Source organism: Accipiter gentilis, chromosome 9, assembly GCF_929443795.1.
Source record: "Accipiter gentilis chromosome 9, bAccGen1.1, whole genome shotgun sequence".
NCBI classification, from domain to species: domain Eukaryota; kingdom Metazoa; phylum Chordata; class Aves; order Accipitriformes; family Accipitridae; genus Astur; species Astur gentilis.
In genome coordinates this window covers 12,758,823-12,783,981 of record NC_064888.1, presented here as the reverse complement: position 1 = coordinate 12,783,981, position 25,159 = coordinate 12,758,823, and the positions used below count along the sequence as shown (strand labels likewise).

At 39.7% G+C, this 25,159-nt stretch overlaps 1 protein-coding gene across 1 annotated transcript in view; it reads left to right on the top strand.

Moving 5' to 3' along the window:
- The window catches only part of CHAT (choline O-acetyltransferase), a 34,640-nt gene extending 9,865 nt beyond the window's left edge, over window positions 1-24,775 (top strand). Inside the window, exons 6-15 of the mRNA XM_049809694.1 lie at window positions 2,178-2,358; window positions 3,353-3,530; window positions 7,996-8,165; window positions 10,230-10,330; window positions 10,534-10,662; window positions 11,815-11,937; window positions 13,418-13,559; window positions 16,678-16,740; window positions 20,660-20,797; window positions 22,476-24,775. Coding sequence (XP_049665651.1) covers window positions 2,178-2,358; window positions 3,353-3,530; window positions 7,996-8,165; window positions 10,230-10,330; window positions 10,534-10,662; window positions 11,815-11,937; window positions 13,418-13,559; window positions 16,678-16,740; window positions 20,660-20,797; window positions 22,476-22,745 — 1,495 coding nt within the window. The 3' untranslated portion in view covers window positions 22,746-24,775. The remainder of the gene's footprint in view (window positions 1-2,177; window positions 2,359-3,352; window positions 3,531-7,995; window positions 8,166-10,229; window positions 10,331-10,533; window positions 10,663-11,814; window positions 11,938-13,417; window positions 13,560-16,677; window positions 16,741-20,659; window positions 20,798-22,475) is intronic.
- Window positions 24,776-25,159: the final 384 nt, after the last annotated feature.

The window sequence follows — 25,159 nt, the reverse complement described above, 5'->3', positions numbered from 1 at the left end:
CCATTGCTACTTTCTGTGTATAAACACAGGCGAAATCCATGATTGTTTAAGTCGTGTATGAGGTAGCTCATAACAACGTTTTACATAGCACTTCTTAATCTTACCTAGTATGTTCCAAGTTGACTGCTGAAATCACTGCTCCCCAAAGAATAGAAACAGTGGAGAGCCAAGCACAACGGACACCACACCATGATAGGGAAGGGGTCATTTTCCTGTCTGGAAATACAAGAGGCCTATGCAATATGCTTTAAGCAATGCTTATTTGGATGAGGAAGGCAAAGTTCATATTCAAACAACGAATAGCCTATCATCTATGAATTAGGTAAAAGAAAGAGGAAGAGGCTGTTTGACTTTTCATTTCAAAAGTCTGACAGCTACTCCTCAGAAAGCGTAGAAGAGGTACTTAATTAAGAACATGCTTTTGTCCAAGATATGCAATGCAAATGCATAGACCAGCAGTGGTGTGCTATGAAGTACTACTGCATGCATACTAGTGTAGTTCATTGCATCTTTATATGACAGCATCTGAGATGAGATAAAGAAACTACATTGCTCAAACAAAGAATAATTTAAATTCTTACTATTTTGACCTCACTACTCTAGATCCAAAGACTCCTGTGATCAGATTAGCTTGTCTTAAATCAATAATCATTTAAATCCTCGCTACTGTGTCCTCATATTGTTATTACTGTTTGCTTATCACCCCTCCTGTATAATTATGAGGACACCGTAATTGTAACATTTTCAGTTCCCTGTTGCTGTTAAGGACTTCTACCAGCGAGTGTACTGCTAGCTTCTCTTGGATCATCCCACATGCAGAAGCACAATATTCCAGCCCAAACCGAGGCATTTAATTTTAACTGTGCAGATATTCCATGCAGTTGCCAGAATTAAATATTCAGACAAATCCTAAGTTGCTCACATAAATGAGTTGTAAGATCTTACACAGGCATCTCCTAAAACAGTACAAGATTTTTCTGGTGTCATCAGTCAGCATTAATAATGCCTTTCTTAACTGCTGTAATTACAGATTGTCTTGTCTAAATCTACTATGCTACTCCACTATTTTTGATCATCATAGATACTCTTTAAAACTCTGTTAAATATAAGTGGATTTCTGCATTATGCAAAATGTGGGAGAAGGAGAATGCTAATAACCCTGTTTTGCTGATAAGGAACAAAAAAATTAAGCACCTGTACACAGAAATAAGTGATGCAGAGAGTTTGAGAGCCAGGAACTAAAGTGAACATCCCTGGTTTAGAACTGCAACTGTTCTAAAGAGACAGTTAAACAAGATAAACTAGCATAAAATGTTACCCGTATGACAGTAACCCTCCTTGTGTGCTTCTTTGCCCCTGTCCCTCTCTGGCAGGCTGGAAGCTTAGTTCTCTTTTGCTGAGGGAAAACCTCTGCACTACAAGATCGTCTTCTTCCTGTGGTCTCTGCAGCCTCTCCCAAGTGACAGCACCATTATTTCCTGCTACAGTGTCAGTGGGATATTTTACAATCCATAATCACGATTGTGATAACTACTTTTTTTTTCTGGCCACTAAAGAAGCCTTTTAGGATGTGTTGTTTTCACATGCCTTCCAATAAAAATGGAATAGGTTTTCGGCACTTATTCCCCCATAGGTCTAGGTAAGGATTAGCACATAAGCAAGTCTCTGTGGAAAACAGAAATGCCCTCTGTATTGCCCCAGTCGTTCCTGTTCATCAGGCAGGGCACTCTCACACACTCCATAACCACTCTGCACAGTACAGGGCCACTGTGATTTGCAGTGAATTTCGTCAGTACTTTTTTTTCAAGGTGCCATGTCTTTTCCAGCTGTTCTTGCTGACTTCCGCCCTGGCAGGTTTCTGAGGTCCCATCTAGGCAGGCTTCCCATGCACATTGCAAAGCTGCTTGTGACTTGCTATTCTTTCCATTTCCACTAGATGATAATGCAATTGCTTAATGAATATGCATGAGGCTGCCAGGAATGATGTATTTAACTTTGGTATGGGAATTCATTTATTTCCCTTATACTGTAATCTCGTTTTATTATTCAATTTGTGTCATACCTGATCTAATTGTAACAGAACAAAGGACAGATTAGATTTCTTTTCCTTTCTGTTTCTCTCTCCCCTCTCTCCCCTCTTTTCCTCTGGCTTTGTTTTTCTCCTTCTCTCTCTCCAGCCATGCTTTACCTGTTGATTTTGCTCGTGGACAGCTGTCTGGTCACCCTCTCTGTATGAAGCAATACTATGGACTCTTTTCTTCCTATCGTCTTCCAGGACATACCAAAGATACACTCGTGGCCCAGAAAAGCAGCGTAATGCCAGAACCAGAGCACATCATTGTTGCTTGTAACAATCAGGTAAATGAGTGGGGTTTTTTTTATACCTTTCTATATTTCTTAGTTTGCTTAAATTCACTCAAGAAGAGCCTAATCTAATCACTGTTCAGAAACACAATTTGCATGCTACGTATGAGCTCACTTCTTACCAAGCATTCACTGTCAATATTTCCAAAAGATGCTTCTGCAGCATTTTTGTCCTTAGCCCACATTATGTTTCAAGTACAGTGATGCAGAAAGGAAGAATGCGGCAGAATTCATTTGCTTTCTCATTCAAACAAAAATGTTTATTAAACAGAGGTGAAACCACAAAGAAAAAAATCTTATCAGACTGCATTTGCTGGAAACGCTCTTCTCTTAACAGTCAAGTATTGGCACACAACACATGGCATATATACCACCATCGCACGTAGAGGGACCTGAGCTATGCCTGAGGAAGTTAGCATAGGTGCAGGCAAAACTACTGAAGCCTTGGAGAGAATCTGCCCCAACCAACAAACGGCATCGAGCAGCAGAGTGTGTTGGCTGGGCAGGGTACCTTATAGCCCAGCTTGACTATTTGTAGTACTGGAGCCATGCCTGCAGGCCCCCTTGGAATGAAGGGGTAGATCCTAGTGGTCCCTTTTCCAGGAAGTCCTGTTCTTCACGTCAGTGGGAAGTTCTCTAGATTCTTTAGGTTATTTTTAAACAAATAATACCATGGAAATAATTTGCATAATTCCTGATTTTATCTCTTCAGGGTTTTTTTAAGCTTATTCAAATAACCTATGTTTTATTTGAGCCCAACACACAATGTAAGTCTCCTGAAGCAACTGGCATTACACTGGTGTAAAAACACAGGAGGGGTGAGCCCTGGGCCAGTCCCCAGTGGTTTTGTGCTCCATTGCCTGCAGGCCTGGCTCTCCAGGCAGGACTTCAGCATCTCAACACCCACCCAGGCAAAAGTGAAATGTTGGACCAGTAAGGGTCCAACCCATCTTTGACTGTTCTTCTGACTTCTGTCATTTTTTTGCAGTTTTTTGTTTTGGATGTTGTCATTAATTTCCGTCGTCTCAGTGAGGGAGATCTTTTCACTCAGTTACGAAAGATAGCCAAAATGGCAGAGAACGAAGAGGAAATGCTGCCTCCAATTGGCCTGCTGACAACAGATGGAAGAACAGAGTGGGCAGAGGCCAGGACGATCCTTATGAAAGGTTAGCAGCAGCAATCCCAGCTTTCTCCTCTTCATCATCTTCCTCCTCTTCCTCCTCACCATCATTGCCTTTCTTTGCTGGGAGTGAACAAATATAGGACTGAATGTGCAACCGCACTGCTGAATTTTTCTAGCAGGACAAAACTCAATACCTGTAAGTGTTCAGATGTGTGTTACCAGGGAAGCCGCAGATACGGTTTGACTCTTTGGCTGTGTATGTTTAAGTGTTATGCCATGTAAATAGCTGTCACTCATTCTTTGTTTTTCATCACATAAATTACATTACATCAGATTTTGTGATTTGTCTCTTTCTTCACATCCATTTTGTACCAATAGGAATGATGTATCCTCTTCACTTTTGACAACTATTAGACATTTTTCATTTCATCTAACAAAGGCATCTACAAGTAAAACACCTATTGAATCTAGCCGTGTACTCTCTCTAGTCAATGGAGAAAAATAGAAAGTACCAGGGCTGATTCATCCAAATCTTAAGTAAGTAGGAAAGGAGATACCAGTTATTATCTGGGGATAGTTCTCTCTGTCTTCCAACAACAGGCAGCATTTAGCTGTCTTGGATTCTGGACTTGAATACCTAACTTTGAAACAGATGAAAATAAAGGATGGGATTGGTCACCTCCATCACTTCACACCTTATATATTTTACCCTGAAGCTAAGTGATGTAGACGCCCTCTTTTTGCCATTTTAGATGACTTAGGTATTAATTTTCCCTCCTGAGAAAAGTGTTAACTCATCTCTTTATCCCCAGTTCTGCAATGCTACAGAAAATATTTCTGGTTTATCAATGCCCTGGACCATACAAGAGTTGCCAGTAGTCTCAAAATATGTTTACCATCCTAAGGAAGACCTTCACTTTTCTTATTCAAGTTTATCTGTGCTTATAATAACTTTATATAGATAAACACACACACACACACACAGAGTCCTGGCCATTATTAGAGCATTATTATGTGGTACCAGTCTCATCTTTAGGTTTTTCCCTCCTCATCTTTTCTTTTTAAAGCAGGAGAAAGATTCTTTATTTTAATGAAAACTGAGATAAACACCTAATCATTTATTTTCATGCCATGCTTTTAAGTAAAACAGTGAGTACCTTGAAACCTGTAGCAGAATCATCTTTGTAAACCTACATAATCCTAAAGACAAAAGACAAATCAACAAAAACTAGCAGGACCATCTCTATGGTGTTTTTGGATTGCCTGGCATTTGCCAAAGTATTCATTTTAATGAGGAAGCAAACCAACTCAGTTATACAGCTGAAAAGAACCCAGATTCTGCACTAGCAAATATTGCAGCACCATGATGTGAGCCTTCTGTAATCTAAGCAGGAATCCCATCCTAGACCACTTCTATTAGCACAGCTCCTCTATATAGTATAATACATTGCTGTCACACATGGATACATGATTATTAACACCCCTTTTTTCTTTCTTATCTGTGGTGAAATGTTCATGCAACAATAACTAACAGAGGAAGAGAAAAGCCTCTAGTGAAGCAGCGTGAGGTGGAAGGGGTCACTCCACAACTGTTCTGTACTGGGCGGGGAAAAAAAATGATGCTTCAGGACAGAGGAGACCTATACAGCACTTTGCAGATGTTATGAAGGAGATATATACATGGGCCTGGATAGACCTACAAGTAGAGGATAGGTCTAGGTGAGAAAATTTCAAAGAAATTGTAATAAACCTAGCCATCACTGATTTATGAATACATTCAATGTTTTAACTGCATTCAGGCTGCAGAACTAACTCACTTTCCTAAGCACAGGAATTCAGTTCTTACTGCTATAGGGGCTGCTGTCCCATGCATACTATATCTGAATTTGATTCAGAACTGTCTCCTCATATTTTTGTTTTTAAAACAAAACCCCAAAACCCCAACTAACCAACAACTGACTGGCCAATTCAATGCAATTGTGTGCATTAGAAAGGAAGAAGGACAAGAAATGTCTTGTAGGGCTTTAGGCTTGTTCTCACACTTCTCCACTGTTTCAGCTCTTTCTGGAAATACTTCTTTTCCATCCCAACTCACAGTTCATGAATTCTTGTGCAGTTCATTGCCCGTTTTACAAGATAATTTTTTCAGTGTTTGATCAGCTCTTTGGACATGTCTGTTTCTTTCTGTAAGGGCATCTTTCCCCTATGTTTCTTTTTCTAGCAGAGATTAATTTTATTCACTCTAATACCTAGACTCAAGATACCCTGAAGCCATATGTCAGAATAAGGGATTCATATCTGTCAAAGATGTGTGGGCAGCAGCCACAATGAAATATATATAAACCTATCAGACAACATAAAGCAGAATGCTGAGCAAGCTGTGAGCAGTTTGTAAATCACTGTCCAAGCAGTTTTTCCTTGAAGGTGCCTGTCCACAAATACCAGCAGCTGATGTATATGGGGCAACTTCCATTCAAAAGGATCTTTTCAGCCTTTGCATTGATGTACCCAGACCATCAATGGAATAAATACCACAGTTATGGTCAGCCTTGCAAGTGTCAGATACTAGAAGAGCTTTACAGCAAAGAGGACAGGGACATGTCTTCTCCCTTATAAAGCTTCTGAATGCTTTTGAAGACAATCATAGGGACATCAGCGTTTTACACGTTGTAGGGAGGCACAGATCACTGGCAGAAAGCTCAACCTATCTGCATGCCCCATCAATTACAATCTCCTGGCTCAAGTCTTTGTAGGAGCTGGCAGGAATGCCAGGTGCATTCCCTAGGACTCTGCTTCTGTGGGCAACGGAAGACAACACACTGTGTGCTCCACCAGCTCCCCACACAGCCTGCAAGAATTCGGGCTGGCCATCCCTGTCACTTGGGCCCATGGCTGCCAACGCTCCCTCAGAGGAGCCACCAGACAGCAATAGACAGTACCTTACCATAACTTGCTAGAGGCCACACCTCCCCCCTTCCTTCTCAGCCACTGCTACCACCTGCCTTTCCTTCTCTTGGCACCTTTTTCATTTCTTGCATATTTGCGCTCTTTTTTACTACACAGCAACTGGCAAGTGAACCTGGATGATAACAAGCATCTGTATATTTTCTAGCTCCTCACTAACCTGTTACTCATTTTGGGAAGGTACAATTTTTCTTGCTTGACAAATGCTGTTCTTTCAGAGGATCAAGCTACTTTTCATATTTGCAAACATTAAAAACATGCACATTTTGAAATGGCTCCATATTTCAAATGCAAATCAGAATTGTTTCATTTTAAACATGTTTTCCATTCTCTCGGTGAAAATCATCTCCTGAATTGAGCACAGATTTGTTGAACTTAGCACAGACTTGCAAGAGGTGTATCAATCTGAATTCATATCTTTCATTAAGAACATTCTGAAACAAAAATATTTTCACCAAAATCTAGCAAAACCAGCAGATGAAAACTGATCTGTTAAGAATGGAAGGAATTTTAAGTTGATGTTTGAAAGCCCTTTTTCCTTTGATCTTGTTAACAACCATTTAACAGCAATTAATGACGTTATATGCTTTAGAGCTGTATTAAGTGCTCACAATTAAATATTTCCTATGCTTCAAACTGGCCCTCAGAAGTGTACAAACCTTTACCTTCATAATTTTTCTGAGTTAAAGAAGCTGAGAAAAAAAAGGCCTCATAAATACACCATAAATAAGGAGGAAAGCGCTGAGGACAATGTAAAAATAGCCTTTGTGGTCCACCTGTAGAAGCAAGAGTGACAGCATAGGGAAAAGAAACAGAGAAAGAGACCCAGAAAAAGCACATTTTATTCAGCAGTACACTAGTGGTAGGAAAGAAGTGGAATGTGTCAACCCATGGTTTTGGCAATACCACATTCAAAAACTAAACCTCACGACCTCATCCGCAGATGTTTCCTCGTGATGTAGGCAGTATACCCAGTCCAGGGCTTATTTCTCTAAAGTACAAGAAATTACCAGGGACAGGAGAGAGAGGAAGGTTTTATACAAGAACACAAAAACATGAGCCCTGCTGTTCCTTGTCCAGAAAAGGGTTTTCATAGGAGAACAGCACAAAACCAGTATAGGCCCTGCTGGTCCAGAGCAGAATACTGCAGCACTGCAGTAATAGCGTGAGCTCTGAAATTTTCTATTTTCCACCTGTCCTCTCTGTAACTGTTACATATAAAATAAGTAAACAGTGCTGGCTTTAAGAGTAAAATAGATCTATTTTGTAATATAATTAGTTCAGGAAATGAAAGGCAGAAAAAGAAAGTGGATATTATTGAATCATATGAAAGATACAGAGATATTGCAAAAGTTAACACATGAACAAATGCCTTGGTGTAACCTTTCCTTGCACTGAGAAGTTCTGTTGTTGAGAGAGCTCTGCAGGCACCAGCTCATTGCAGTCATGGTCAGATCTTCAGTGCTCTCCAAGGCAGCAGAGTTCCCCAGCCAGTCCTGCACTACAGGTAAGAGGATGTGAACATTTCACTCTTTTATCCCCAGACTCTACTAACCGCGACTCTCTTGACATGATTGAACGGTGCATATGCCTGGTGTGCCTGGACAGCCCAAGTGAGGTGGAACTCAGTGATACAAACATGGCACTGCAACTGCTACATGGGGGAGGCTACCATAAAAACGGGGCCAACCGTTGGTATGACAAACCTATGCAGGTAAAAACCTTATGGTACTATGACATTACTTGCACGTGGCAAGGGACACCAGTTGCCCTTGTGGGAGGAACCACTTAGAATCAAGTGGGAGAAAGAGGGGGAGGTGGTGTCAGCATCTGCCAAGGCAGGGTTGGTGTGAGCAGCACTGTTCCTTGCAAGGCAGGGGAAGCAGACCTATTGCCTTGCTGGCAGTCGGGGGGCCTTCTCCTGCACAGGTGTGCTTTCACCTTCCCTGAAGTTGCTCTTTGCACTCGAGGAGGCAGACAGATACACAGACATACAGATAGGTAGACATCTGATTAAAAAAAACCCCCAAACAGTACACATTTAATTACATTCAATCAAATGAAATAAAAATGCTGGACTAGCATCCCAGAACAAAAAAGAAAAGCACAATAGCTTTCTGTTTTCTCTTTTCACACATATTCGTGACGTCCTAGAAATACTACTGCTTATAATTTAGTGTGTGTTTAAGTTAGTATTAAGTTCTTACTTAACAGACTGTTTACTTATTTGATGACATCCTCGTCGAGGCTTTCCTGGAAGTATTGATTTCTCCAGCCTTTTTCCCCAATCAGATTTGATTGTCATATTTGAAAGTGTTGCACTGTTATTTTCACATTTTGCATTAGACTCAGGGTGAAGCAATGTATTAATCTCCAACTGTCAACAATGTTGACACCTCATGAAAAACTGAAAAAACCCTGACTGATACATTGCTTATGCAATGCTTGTTGCTCTTGCCATATCTAAGAACGTCAACATAAAAAAGGAAACCACTAAACTAATTTCACTTGCACTGACTTACCCCAGTACAAATACATTTCAGTAGTCGTTACTGATTTATGCCACTGCAAGTGACATTATTAGCAGACTCCAGTGCTGTGTTTTTAAAGAACAAACCATTTGTCTAGTTAAAATCCCTTGTTATTTGCAGGGCCACTAGTTGAGATGTTTCAAGCAGATGAGAATAAACAAGATTTTATTTTTGTTTACTATCAGAAGGTAGCAGAAAGCAAATAAATTTGCACAGTATATGGGAGATCTTCATCTGTCAAGATGTACTCAGGCTAGAAGTAATTCAAAGGCAAAGAGAAATTCTTAGGGAAAAAAGATCCCATTTTCTTTCATGCAAATGCAGATTACGTAGAAAGCCATTCTCACAGTAGGACTTGTTCTTTCGCTCCATCTTTCTTCAACTTTGCAGTAATGCATCAGAAAACATCCAGCTAAACTTTCTGCATCACACACACTGTGAAAACCCCATGGGAAACAGGGAGGCAGGATGCATATGTGTGATACATATGTGCAGATTGAGCTGAGTGGGAGAAGTCCAGCCAAAGACACTTCAAAAGAAGTGGGGGAAAAGTCCAGAAAAAGGGCAGAAAACATGTGAGACAAGTTGCAGTTTGGTCTTAGACATCTGCTTCTGTTTGAGGTGCAAAAGTAACCAGCCGCTTGGGGGTATCACAGAACTACAGTGCAGCAGGTTAAGTGTCACCAGTTATACCATGTGTATGCAACAAAATCAGAAATGAAGACAAGTAAGAGGAAAATGAAGACAGCACCACAAAAGAAAAGGTGAAGAGGAAGCAGAACAGTAAAACAAGCTATGAGAAAGCTATCAAATAAGGATGACTATGCTTATTTGATACAATATTAAAAATAAAATGTGATCCTAAGGGACTTCCCAGTTACAGAAGTTGCATTGCCCCCAAACGTGGAAGGAGAACCCCAGCGACAGGTTTTCTCTACCATAAAGCAAATGCTAAATCCAATTCTTAGACTCCAATGGGAAATGCTAAAATTTATATTCTCACAGGACTCAGTCCAAAATGTAGCATGAAAGGGATCCAATGCAATGCCATTCACAGGACAAGAAAGCCTCCCATGATAATTCTGTGAGTCACCCACTGACCTCCAAGTCAAGGAAGTTCCTGATGTGAGCAATGAGAAAACCACAGGAGAACGACAATACCTTCTGTTAGGTGGCTATCATGGGTAACTTACCCAGAGCATGATTTATTCACTATATATCTTGCACTTGTTGTTTTTCTTGCTTAGTTTGTGGTAGGAAGAGATGGAGTCTGTGGTACCGTGTGTGAACATTCCCCTTTTGATGGCATCGTACTGGTGCAGTGCACTGAACACTTGCTCAAGCACATGTGAGTCCCCTTTCAGTACGCCTATTGTATCTACTCTAGCCCCCAGGAAGCCTCTGCCAGTGGCTAAGTCCCCCTGGTGCACAGGGTCACTAAGACCCATACAACTGTTGGAAATCAGTCATTTACCTGCCAAAAAAAAAAGCAGTGTTTAACAAATAGATTATTCCTGTGACCTTAAAGACTTTTCTCTCACAAACTAACAGGAAAGAGAGCTCCAAGAAATTAGTCCGAGCCGATTCAGTGAGTGAGCTTCCTGCTCCACGGAGACTAAGATGGAAATGTTCCCCTGAAATTCAGGCATGTTTGGCATCAGCAGCAGAAAAACTCCAAAGGTAGAACAGATGCCTTGTTTTTCTCAACAATGACTGCAAGCTGGGAACTACCCAGCACATTTTATGCAGGCATGGATTTCCTTCTAGAGGGCTCTCCCTGCCCTCCCACTCCTCCTCATCTTCCCAAACTGGATGTACCTAGCATCCCTTTGCAGGATGGCACCCTTATGGGCTGGAGCTACTTCGCTGTATTCAGGAATTGCATTACCATTGCTTTCCTTCCATGTAAATGTTAGGAAAGCTAAAGACCACCAGAAAAACAGTTGAGTCCTATTTGCCTGGGATGCAAACAGTGCAGGTCCTCAGTTTTTGTGGATGCACTTTATGGGTTTGACCTGACTAAAGCCAAAGCCAGGGCAATGGGGATATGTATATGGGACAGTAGAATACAACTGGTTTGAATAAACAATTTGAATTCAGGAATGTAATTTGTTTACATCCATGTTGCTCCCACAAAGGTTAGTTCTTCTGACTGTTTCCAGACTGTAAAAGATTTGCATGATCTTTGGGGGTGGGGATGGCAATGTTATATATTTTTTCAAATTATTTCATCTCAACACTCAGGCCTGTGATCGCTCTGTAGAGAACTAACATATGGTCTACATGATCAGCTGTAAGTACATCCAGTGTGATTGCATTAGATGAGACCTCAAAGTGGCTAGAAACATACACAAGAGTATGAAAACATTCAGGGTGCAGAGTAATTCCTTTTTGTTTTTAAATAAAGGTAGTAGTCCTCCAAATTGAAACTTACAAGGAGCTTACAGCCTTCATCAGGTTTTAAATCCACCCATTTGTCACTGTAGTAAATCTCACAGAAATTTGTTGAGAACAAAGGAGGCCCTGGCTTAGGCTTCAGGAGTAGAAACACTAGGTTTTAAAAGAAGGTGTTTTACTCACATGAACAGAATGACCTGAGTGCCATAGCTCATGTTGAGACTGCAGATAACAAGCCCAGTCTAGAATCTGTATGAATAAGAGTTACTGACTAGGAGCAAGTTACCAAAGGCCAGGACTGTCTGCAAAGCAGGAGCCCACTCATCTCCAAGGGAATACAGGCAGGAAATGATCTCTGGGTTTTATTTGCAAATGGAAATGGAACATGAGATTCTTGCATCTCCCTCACAGTAATTGCATCTGCTTGTTTTCCAGGATAGTAAAAAATCTGGACTTCATCGCCTACAAGTTTGAGAACTATGGAAAGGAATTTATTAAGAAACAAAAGATTAGCCCAGATGCTTACATTCAAGTAGCACTTCAGCTGGCATTTTACAGGTAAAGTTAATTCAAATCATAGGAACAAGGTAGCACAAGAGTAGATTCACATTTTGTTTTTTATACAGAGGGTCCGTTTTTCACTCGGCACCCAAACAAATGCCTCCTGCATGGAAATGAGTGATCTTGCCTAATGACTGTACGTCAGACAAGATAGAAATTGCCACCCAGTTCTGAGACAGAGTACTCCTTTCCTTCACTCCCTTTCCCTCTCCTTGCTCTACCTTCCCATCCCTGTGTCCCACACATGCCATTCCCAGCCAGTACCCTCCCCAAAGCTGTCCCTCCGCTGGGCATAGAGAAGAGGGTGAGGGGATGTGGCAGGTAGTGGCAGACAGCCCCACCACCCGCAGCAGCAGAAGCAGCTAGGGAGTCCAAGTCCCTTGCCACTGCAGGTAACTTGGGAGGAACCATGGCAGTAACCCATAGCTCACCACATATTCATCCCTTGCACTGCAAGGTGAAAAGCATTCATAGGGAAAAATACTACAGCAGCATATCAGATCAGAGTTCCCGCACAGGATAGTAACTACTGCTGCTTCCTTCTTCACAGGCATCCCAAGATTTGATAATATCCTCTAATTTCTATGGTATTATCAAAGTTAAAAGCTCCTTTCTACGTTGTCAGAACAGCTAACGCTCCAGGCTAGAAATTGGTTGCATGGTTTCCTGCAGAACAGCCTATTACACTAATAATTCTTTATCATGTCAAATTAAATCCTGAAGCAGTCTTTACCTAGTCAAAAAACAGAGATGCCTAACACATTTTGCATACTCCATTAACATCTGTTAAACATCCAGTTTGTGTATTCTATTAACCAAACTCCAACAGTGACCTCGTCCAAGATTTTCATCTGGATGCCAGTCATTATATAAATCCCATGTATGCAAGAAAAACCTTGGGGCACAGTTATGTTCCGAGACCCCTGCTTCAACTGGAAGGCACAGTAGGTCTCCTGAAGCGAGGAATAGTAGCTATATATACCTGGACCCCAATTAAACAATATTTGCTATGTGGGTTTTCATTCCATCTCTCAGTCTCAAGTAGCAGTCTTTTCTCCTTTTAGTTTTCTGTTTTTCATTCACACAGAGCACACTTTTTTCTTGTTTTAAATAAAACATATTTCAAGCCCATATGTAAATGATTAATTACACAATTATTTTATGATGCAGTACAAATAAAACATTCCTTGAGATCTTTCAGTAAATTTTAGCTTTACTAGCCTTGCTTTTACACAGCAAGTCATTTTTTACTGGCAATGCATAACTAAAATGTATACAGCTGTATGCAGCTCCTCATATTAGAAAGGAGTGAGCATCCATCTTTTTTAAGTTTCTTACAGAATTGTATCAACATTAAGATGAATACTATGCGAAAAATAAAATCATGGCTGTAACAATAAAACATACCAAGCCTATTTCTTTTAGTCTTTATGACTCCTTGAAAATATTCTTTGTTTTTCTTACTTCATTCTCTCAGATGCCACAGGAGACTTGTCCCTACCTACGAAAGTGCTTCCATACGCCGATTTGATGAGGGCAGAGTTGACAATATTAGGTCTGCTACCTCAGAAGCATTTGCTTTTGTAAAAGCAATGACTGATGACAAGACAGCTCTATCGGTATGTTGGTCTGGCTCCATCTGCCTTCTTTGGCAAAACAATAGCGCATTCACAATCCCCAATCTCTCATTTTTTAAACTGTTAACCAAGAACATAAAGCATAGGGCGGGGTAGCAAGCCTTACAGGATTTTGCTTTTTGTGCAAACCAACCATTAAGCTAAATATGAATATTTCCTTATTTTTATTTAAGATTCAGAGGTGCCTAAACATGACATTATAAGAAACAAAACATCTGATTTTAGACTTAGTACTGTCTTCTGAATGATCTATCATCATATCCAAATTCAGCTCCCTACAGAGATCTAGGCCGAACATGCAAAGTTCAGGATCATTATACTGCCACACCAGGGGAATTGCCTGGCAGGTCCCCTGCAGTAGATAGCTCTGCTGCAAATTGCAATGCGTGAAGTGATACAATTCACATGCTTTGATTTCTGCATAAGGTTCTGGCTGATCTATTTGGTTTTAAAGGTATGTTTCTACCAAACAGAGTTAGTTCTATAGGATCCTCAAGGGGCCTGAACCTTCATGACGAAAAAACTTCATCAAGCTAATAAAGCAACTCTCCAAATTGTCCTGACATCATCCTGCAAAAAGAAAAATTAAATTGCCTTTCTTTGAGACACCACCATCTGTTTGCCAGAAGCATGAGTACTGTACATAGTAGATGGGGACACAAAGAGGTACAGCTGAGAGAGCTGAGACTATAGCTGCACAAACAGCTTTGTGCACTGTCCCGCCTGCCATCCCTGGAGAGCCTCTCTCAACGTCTCTCCGTGTACCACTTCCACCCACTGCACTTCGCTGCTGTACAGGGAATTTCCAGGTGGTTGTTCAGATGCAAAACGCTGCCACAATATAGATTATTTTGCACAGTAAGCCCGCTCCAGTGGCAACAGCCCACATGGCTGTTCTTTAGAATCTAGCATAGCATTGCTAGAAGTATTGCTGGGCTGTAGATTAAGCGTAAATGAATGAAATATTGTAAACCAAGCTCTAATGTCCCAGAGGATGAGGAAAATTTGCCGAGAAGTGCTCTCTTCCCCCAATGCTTCTTCAATCTCCTTAAGGTTACCATGCCCAGAACTTAGCCCATGATGAACAAGACTCAAATAAATTCCATGTTAAAATGATAACTCAAAAGAAACCTGAAGTAATTCCCTACACTGAGTGGGTAATTCAAGGCAGATTATGACCATACTATTACACATAATAGTGACTACCATACAGTAGACAAGAAGAGGCAGTTGCTATTTGCTATCAGTCCCTGTCTGACAACATGGTTCTTAATCGTATTTCATTTGAAGCTGCTGTCATCTGTGCACACCCTCCCCTCCACACTTGGGCACTCAGCATACCCACAGCCCCAACACACATTGCTGCAGGCTGACTGTACTCCTAGGAGGAGCCAGCCTGCTCCTAGCATGTTGTTTTGCCAGATCCTTCTTGTTCCCTCCAACAATCTCTTCCTACCTTCCTTATTCCAACACTTACTGACTTCTTCAGCTCTCCCAAAGCTTCAGCATTTCTCACTGTTTTACCACCCAAATCTGGGACTGTGCCCACCTTTCACAGCATCCTAAACTGTATTGCTTCACAGAAGCAAGCAGAAGAATGCTATGCATGTCTAGAGTGAGCTCAGTCTCAGCCCCCAAATCTTTATATTGCATGCCTTGGCAGTACCAAGTAGGGAGAATAATGGTTTCCTTCCCCCTGAAAAACCTGTAATCATAATGCAAACCAATCCACTGATAGCTTTCCTAGCTTCTTGTCCACTGAGAGATGCAAAGGACATTTAAACGGATCTGTGATTGTTCTTTCCCACAAACTTTTAGAAATCTTTGTTTTGATGTGAACATCTTTTGGTTCAAAATGATATATATTGTTACCCCAGAATCACAGAAACAAAATTCACTTAACACAACCCTATTCCAAAGTGATTTCTTTAGACCTACAGACTGCCTCTGGGTGTGAAGGGGTTAATTCTATTTTTTGGACAGAGAGATGCATCACTTGGTTTAAGTAGCCTTGAACTCCCCAAAATTTATCCATTAATCCAAATAAAATTAAAAGAAATTGTCTATCTGATGCTAATAAAAATTATATTCAAACAGTAGCTTGAACAGTCACCAAAGATTGATTGAGTTGGATTGATTCTCTAGCAGGAGAAATATCTCATGCATTTGACACTTGCTGTAAAAGAATCGGCAACTGACACTGCAGAGATTGCTGAATAGCTGTAAATTAATCAGATTTAAAGACTGCATTTGGTAATTTAATCTGTATAAGGGAACTAAGGCCTAGCTGTAGCCCTATGAAAAAATATCAGACTCTGGACTTCGAAGGTCCCTGATGGTGGCCTTGAATTGCTTCTAAAATGAATTCTTTGTTCAAAAGATCATTCATCGTCCATAGGAGCTGAAGGTTCCCTGTTTATCTGAAGACCCAGTCATTTCTGGCTGTTTCAGGGTCTCCCAAAGTTGCAGCGTCAGACTTGATGTACAGCAGGGCAGCACTTCTTAGGATCGTTCCCTTAATATAAAAGGCTGCCATTTGACAGGAGTCAAAATTTACTAGCTTGTTATCTGAAATGTGAGGCATCTGTGGAGGGTAGAGCAGCCTTGGAAAATTCTAGATGCCCTTTCACACAGGGGAGTAATTTTTTGACCAGCTAGTAAAATATCAGTAATGGCTTTCATTAATATCACTGTCATTGTCTAGATAAACCATTCTGGAGAAGATATACTGCCTGGCTGTTTTGAAAACACTGAATTACACTAGGCAATTATTTTCCCTACTTCAAATGGAGCAATTCAATTAGTAATAATCTACACCCTCAAAATCCATGGAAGGAATCCATGAAAGAGACTGCAAGTCTTTCCTCATCTTCAAACAAACCACCACCAATAAGCCTGTTCAACCCTTGCACAGTCAGGCACCATTGCTGATCAGGACATTGAATCCCTATGGTTTTTTATTTATAAAGAGCATTTACACCTGAGCCAGGAGCAAAGGACATTTCTGAGTGCTTGCTATTTGTGTGCTGGTTAATTGATGGAAGATGCTATTTCTTTGAGGGTTTATTCAATAATAGATATATTTTGATTCTCCCAACAGGATTCTGAGAAGATGCAGAAATTTAAGGACGCAATTGCAGCTCAGACTAATTACACTATTCTGGTAAGTAAACCACTACTTTGTCTGAATAAGGACTAGTTAGTTTTTTCAAGAAAAGTATGCAAATACAATCATTAACTATTTAAGTACCAGCAAACATAAGCATCTCTAAATAGGAAAGTACCTCCTATGTCACACCTACGAAAATTTCTGATGACCCAAACACTCTCAAAATAGACATATTCAACTAATCTCACCTTAAAAAATGCTTCCTGGAAAGAAAATTAACACAATTCCGCATTAGACATCAGTGGCAAGACTATCACTCTTGGGCATTAGCTCTCTTTTCTAGAACTGTCATGGAACATGACACTCTGCATTCAACATATTCATGGGGAATGTGCATCTGTGAAGTGTTTATGATTTGTATCTGTGTCATAATTAGGACAGGGATGAATTAGGATTCCACTATTTGGTGCTGTACAAATTAACAATTAAAAAATGGCCTCCATCTTAAAGAGTTTGCAATCAAAATTTAATAAAGGGATTTTTTTTATAAATATTGAAAAGTTTGCAAGGAGGAACAGTAGCCAGATGAAATAAGCCTTTATTCTGTGTGTTTTGTGATCAACACGAAATGTTAGCCATGCAGATAGCCAAGAAAAGCGTCAAGGACAGCTGAGAGCCTTATCAGGATGAGAAGTAAGCAAGGCTTAAAAGCAACCAATTTAACTGCTGTGTAACATGCATGAGAAATAGAACTCCAACTGCAAAAATCCAGATCCCCCAGATTTACAGGTATTTAGACCCATAAGCTATAATGTTACAGATAAACTTAAGACGGCTCTTTGGAATGAACATCAGGAACTTTTTCTTCCCCCCTAAAACTAACCATTTATGCATTTTCTTATGTTCCTCTTCCTAGAGGAGAGTGGTCCTTATCTGGGACCTGATCCTCAGCTGGACTGATATTCCAAAGTGCAATTTCTAGGAATTATTATAGTAAGCTCTCTTTTAAAGACCTGAATGCGGTGTCTAATAAAAGGAAGAGATGCCCTCCAGTGAAGAAATCAGTTTAGTATCAAATACAACACATTTTTTCTCAATTAAAAATGAGACAATCCAGCCTGCAAAATGCTCTATATCCCACTGTGCCAAGACAAAGCACAGACTTACTCTACAAACAACTTAGTCAAACCACTCATGAAATTAATAGATGTTAATAACCAGCTATGTTAAGTGAATTTGCTACCTATGGTTTTGCCTCAGACCATTGCCTAACAAACCCACATTGCTGATTACTGTTTAAGTACTCATAATATTCAAGAAATCATTCACTTCCAGAGGTGGTTTCAAAAGTATACTCAGAACACTGGAGAGATAAAGTGTTGCTTCCAGGCAGGATTCGTTCCTAATGTTTCCCATGAAACAAAAGAAGCAGGAAAGAAAAACAGTTTTGTCTTTCAAGCATTGTGCTGGGAACCCACATCTTAGAAGCTGAGACTCCACGTCATCTCTAAAGCAGAAGCAAGTCTTACTTCAGGGCAACTGTGTCACCTGAACCATCTCAGGGTAGTCTCACAGTAAACACAACATACTGTAGGTCTCCTAGGTCACAAGCAATGGAATTTCTGTACAACATCTTTTAAAAAAAAAAAAAATCCATAAAATCCCCCCTCCAAGTCATTTCCATTCCAGAAACTGTTGTAAAATTCAGTCTCCAGTGTAGCTCATGGGAAAATATTAAAATCACCATTGGAAAATTAATTTATCTTTAAATTTAAAAATGTCTCCAGGTATTTCTACTCACCAAGCTCCCCTTTCTTTCTCTGAATAGCAGAATGTAATTGTTGTGCCTTTAAACTATGGCAAGACTTACACGGTCTGACTAAATTGTGTGTAACAGACTGAAATGTAATAGCTCCTAAGAAAAACAAAAAAATCTACTTCATAAAACAAAAAGCAATTTAATGATTTTATTTCCCCTTGTTAGGGCTTACTAGTAGCATTGCTATCTTAAATGCGGAGCTCTAAAATTCAATTTAGCACAGTTTTTTCCTATGCGTTGACTCACAGTTTATTTCGTTAGCCTGTCTCAGCCTCTCTTCAGACATGACATTGATCTATGTTGCAAAAATGTCATTGCTAACAGCCTTATAAATCTTGTGTGATAGCAAAATATTTCCTTTGATTATCAGTTTCACTCTATGGGAAAAACAACGTAAACACTGCCCTGATGTGTGCTACTTTTTTGCAAGCATCCTTGCTCTGTCTGGGCTGATGAACGAATAGCCCTTTTACCAATGGTGCCTACTCCTTAATAAGCCAAACAAGATTTTGCACTCCCAGCCCCCTGCTTCGGGCACTTATTAGTGGTTAAAATGATTCTCCTCTTAAAAGAAAAACCAAACTTGTTCTTTTCCTTTTCTTTTCTTTTTTTTTTTTTTTTTAAATTCTCCCCTTAAGAGGAAAACCAAGCTTGTTCTCTTTTTTAAATCTTGCCTTCTCTCAGGTTGCTTATTTCCCTCAAGCTACAGCTCAGTCCCCATAATCAATGCTCTCACCAGCTAGAATAAATCTAGACTGAAGGATTTTAAATGCCCATTTTAATCTGAGGCAAATCCTGCCTGGTTGAAACAGCTCAGTGCTGTTCTTCAGATGCCAAAATTTTGATTTGGTTTCCTAAAGAAACAAAACTCTGTAACGATCCTGTCTGCCCATCTCCCACTACTGACTTCTGATCCTGTTAGTCATCTTCAATCACATTTGCTAGCAGGGCAAAGATCTTAAAGCTAAAAAATTCCTTAAGTCTATAGCATTAGGTAGCTGATAGAGCAGACGGACCTAAGCATAGCAAGCTTATGGCAGAAAGACTGACTGCAGGCTCAGCAGTAGTTCTTGTGAGCTGGCTAGCTGGCCACCAGTGTGCCCCTGCTGCTAATGTTCAGCCACCACATGTACTGCTGATGGCCTTACCTGTAACCATGAGACGGGAGAGGAAATTGGGGACATTCAGAAGCAAGATTTGAGGGCAAGCATGGCTGGTTCTGCGCTGGGGATGATGGTGAGCAGAGACATGGGCAAGCAGGATGGCAAGTAGACTGCTCTAGGTCTCTTGCTTGTCAAGCACATTATTCTCCTCTGTTAAGCCCTGTTTAATTTGATTTTAGACTCATGGTACCTGGACTACGGTACCATCCAACTATGCTGTCCTACATTTACTGTTTCCAATAGCCTCATTAAAGCAAGGGCTAAAGTAAGGGCTGCCCCTGAGATAATCCAGCTCTGCAATGACGCCAGCACAGGGAGAGGGGGAGGGAATTGGGATATTTGGGCAGTGAATTGAGAAGGTATCTGTGTCCCTAATCTCAGTCTTCTCAAGTGGTGGGGTATGCTAGTAGATCTGTGATAGATCACTGGTAAAGCTATCTGTTATTCTATGATCACTGTTAAATCTGTTGGACGAATCTACCAAATCTTTGGATCTGAATTCTATGGAATGACACGCACTTTACCTGCCAGAGTGAGATGCAGGCAGCAAGGCAATGAAACTTTAATTTCTTCCAATATGGAGGTGTTTTGGAGCCTCCAATCTTGAAATACAATCTAAGTGACACACAGGCAATTCCAAAACATACTCTGAGATTTCTGGTGTCCCATATGCTCCCCCCAGCAGCTTTGGAAGCCCGCACCATGATATTCAGCTCTGAAAGACGATGAACACCCAGAACGCCAGATAACATCAGTACATAATACATCTCAAAACCATTTCCTTCCTACTTTTTACATCTTCAGAGCACCATATGAATTTCTAGTTACTGATCATCAGCAAAGTACATACTCAGAGTAATATCTGAACATTACAGACAGGCATTACATCACTCAAACCCAGTTCATCAACTCTGACCAGAGAACAAGGCAGTAACAGCTGAGAAAACATCTCCATACTCAGTTAAATGCTGGTGTCTTATATTGTACGCAGGCTATTACTGGAATGGCAATAGACAATCACCTGCTAGGGCTCAGGGAGGTGGCACGGGAACACTTCAAGGAACTGCCAGAGATATTTACGGATGAGACATATTTGACAAGCAATCGATTCATCCTCTCGACCAGCCAGGTGAGTTTCTCATGTTCACTGGTCTTGCTAAGCAAAGGCTAATTCATTTGTGTTCTGCCAGACCTTTTAGCTCACAGTGAGAACAATGTATTAAGAAAAAGAAAAAAAAAAAAAAAAAAAAAAAAAAGCTGATACTATCAAGAAGTCTGCAAAAATTCTCCAGATTTTTAATCCAGTTTTGGTTCACTCTGCAAAATCAGCACCATAAATATTGACTGAAGTTATCACTTCCCTTGCAATATTCCAAAGACCTTCCTGGAAATGCACACAAACTCACTCAGGAAAATTTGTATGAGGGCTCAGTGTTTCCTCACTTTCCAAACTATATATCTTCGCACTCCCTTTCTTCTCCTCCTTCCCCTAAGGTGACAGCTCTAGTGGGAATTCTTTACTCCAGTGACAGTACAGCCACAAGCCAGATAGGCTGCCACTCTGAGAAACAAAAGCCAAAAGCCATGAGGAAATTCTACTCTTAAAAGGTAGCTGTGTTTGAAATCTTTGAGAGCCTTCAGTTACTCAGTGTAAGAGTTCAACCTCTGCAGGCATGAATCTTGGATTTACAGACATTTCAGGTATTTACAGACATTTACGAATTTACAGTTACTTGCAACTACACTAAGATTCTCCTAAGAGTCAACGCTTTTTACATTTAATGTTCTGAATAAGGAAACATCTTTATAGCATACAGCCTAAAAATGAAATGTTTCATTGCATATAGTAGCAGTCCTAATGAAAGAAGAAATCTATGTAGGAGTTCATTTACTGAAACACTAACCCAACTGCACAGATTGGAACTATGCAACAAAAGAGACTTATAATGTCATGCTACAGCATAAAACCTTAATAAGTAATTTGATTTTGTCATAATGTTTGTAGGCTTTCAGACATGAGTGAACGTAACCAACATACTACTACATAAATTCTCCAAGAAACTAGCCATGAGCAAAGAGTGCTTCTGAATAGCTTTATGGCCTTCGGCTGTTGCACAGCAAATTTATCTGACAATTCTATGGCTCTATTAGCAGGACTAATGGCTTGTTCTACACCATTAAAAAGCCAAATGTCATTTGTGAAGGCCCATGTACACAAAGTCTGAAACATATAGATTTCTAACACATCTTTTATCTTCTGCAGGAGAAAGTGTTTCGCTCCTGTATTATGCCATGATTAAACTGAGGTGTAATAGAAATATAACAGCTAGATGTATTAAAATACGTTTTTATACAGCATTATGATTATAAATGATTATTAGAAATGGACAATACTACTTTCTATAATTGATTACAGTCTTCACATTACAAGTTTAATATAACCCTAAGAAATTAAAAACCTTAGTGAAATTTTATGTATCATAATTACATACAGCCTTAAAAGCATCCTATCTATCAGTAACATATATGAAGTGGGCAAAGAAATGCATTATATCCACTTCAAATGATACCAGTTTTCAAACATGGGCAAACAAACAGAGCAACCAAATTCTATACCAAGATCAGCTTTTACCTTCCAAGTATCAGCTCCAGGCCTGGACTTCTGAAGGAAGTGATATTCTATAAGGGCGATTCACCACATTTCCAGCATTAGTGGCATTTGTTTATCTTTTTCCTCATTCCTAACCAGCTGATTTCAGGTGCCCTGATTAATCAGAGATCACTCCTTACCTTCTCCCTGCAACCAGGTTCCAACTACAACGGAAATGTTCTGCTGCTATGGGCCAGTTGTGCCCAATGGTTATGGGGCATGTTATAACCCTCAGCCAGAGCATATATTATTCTGCATCTCAAGCTTTAAAGACTGCAAAGAAACCTCCTCAGACATGTTTGCAAAAGCTGTGGAAGAAAGTCTCCTAGAAATGAGAGATCTGTGCAGCAAATGCAACTCTACAATGGCAAAGCCACTTGCTAAACAAGAAGCAGCCACACAGCTGCAGAGTGACCGCAAACTCTAAGAGGCTGTGGGAATTATTCTCCTGAATTCACCTGATGAAGAAACAATGACATAGTTGTTCAAAGGCAAGATAGTACTAGTAATATAGTAGTGTAGAACCAAAATGTCATTTGTTTTACATTGTTGCCAACATTTAAAACCCATAAGTACTACAGCTACCATTTCTTGCTTGAGAGTCAGCCAAAAAGGTTTGGTCATACTAGCTGAAATGAAGGAGGAAGCAATACAAGTATGTGTTGTACTACCATTTCTAACCATAACAAACTTAGGCCATTTTATCACCTAAAAAACCCAGTAAGTTTGTATATGACATAAATTAAATACTAAGGCACACCAATTAATTAATATCCCCTGCAAGTAGTTCTAAAATATTCACATCTATTCCTGCAAGATTTGTATAGAAAGAAAAAAAAATTTCCCCTATTGGTAATGTTGAGAGTAACATTGTAAATAATAGGCTGATGCCATTAGATCTTGAAAATATGCATGAAGAGTATTTAATACCACCATGTTATTTCCTACATAAGAAAAGCAGATTATTTTTAAGAGTAGCTGCTGGGTATTTCCACAAACAGAGTTTAGGAAGACTATACTAGTGTTTGCACGATCCCCCAGTTCAAAAATGCTGCAGAAATAATTTAGCCATTATTCTGGTTTGCACTGGCCCCAGCACAGTCCCATCTGAAAGCAGCATACTGGAGATAAGATCCATCATAGAGAACTGGGAGAATTTTGTCCGTAATAAATTGACATGTCCATAATAAATAGAAATTATTTCTTTCTATCAGTGAGCAAAATCCAGTCTGACAGAGAGGCAAAGCACAAAGCATAAGTGCAATTCAATCCTACTTAAGACCTTTTTTGTTTGCACAGGAATGAATTCAGTTGCTGTGACTAGCAGGAGAGTGTATGCAACCACACAAAATCAAAGAGCAATAAGTAACTGGAATGAAGAGGCAAACTTGCAATATAAGGAAGTGTCCATGCTAGAGCTATAAATACCAGTTTAAGAGTACTCATATCAGCTTTGCATCACCCCATTTGGGAGGGATTTATATTTTGTATTTTTAATAGCAGATGTAGGGTATCATATTCTGCAATATACAGTAAATGCAATGAGGAAAATAATATAGTATCTGGTAATTCCCATATTCTGAGAGTGTTATCCTGAGGGTTTTCTTATTATCTCTTTTGTTCCCTACAAATCCTTCCAAGGACTGATATTTTCAGATACCTTCTCTCAAGCTGAAATATGTTGCCTTGCTTAGAGGTGTGCAGTCATCACTGTTAGAATACAATTTACTGACTAAAGACACTTAACTAACTCCAGTGCAGACCCCTTGCTAGGCAAGCTGGAGCACACCTGCCTGTGGAGAAGCGGAAACATTTCTTCTTCCTTTGCAGACTGAACAATCACATGCTTAAGCTCTCTCAAGCCTAAAAGCAGCAGAATAGGTTTATTACAATAAACTAGAAGCGCAGGTACCTTTCTGTCTAGGAACTCTAGATACAGATTCAGTAGATTGTATATGTCCATGCTTATTTTAGTGCCTCTTTGGAGTTGCATACATGCAATTAAGCAGTCTGCTGGATAAAGGCTATCCACGACCCCATATATGAAAGCACAGTGGGCCTGATAATCAATTGGAGCAAGTCAGCTATGTTGGAGCTAATCAACTGTGATGATTTACAGCGATTGAGAGCTGGGCTCATTTTTTTAAGGTTAATGAGTTCATTTAAAAATATGTATGTTTTATTACTCTATGAGCTGTGGTTCAAGCCAAAGATGAAATCTATTGTTAGGTTATATAAATAATATTATGGCATAAAAGCTGCCCCAAAGTTCAAATGTAAAAAAAAAAATTTAAAAAAAAAAAAAATCAAGAAAACTGTTAGTCAAACCAAATGTTCACTTGATGAATATACGGTTCAAATTATGACTTTAAATTGTTCCTATACTATAATTATGAAAATTACTTTGAAACATTCCCAGTAATTTTGCTTTGTTCTGTTTCATGTTACTACAAAGGCATTCTGCATTTTTAACATAAATGTAGCACTACAATCTCAAGATTTTTTTAATAGAATTGTATGTTTAAAATTATAACCATATTTTAAGTGTATAAAAATGCTGTGAATAGTCATTTGATTATTTATTAATTTGCTTCTAATGAAATATGTAATTTTATTTTGTATTCCTAGTTCCATAGGTACTGATATTTATTTGCAAATATTACCTGTGTTTTCATTTTACATTTTTTGGCTGGAATTTTAACAGTAGCTCAGACACTGTGCTTAACGCACAGTCTCTGAGAACTCAGACAGAAACTACGACACCTGAAATTTTATACCAATTTATGATTAAGAGCCCCTTGCTTGTCTACAGCTGCCATAACAGGTGTTCTGGATTCTCCA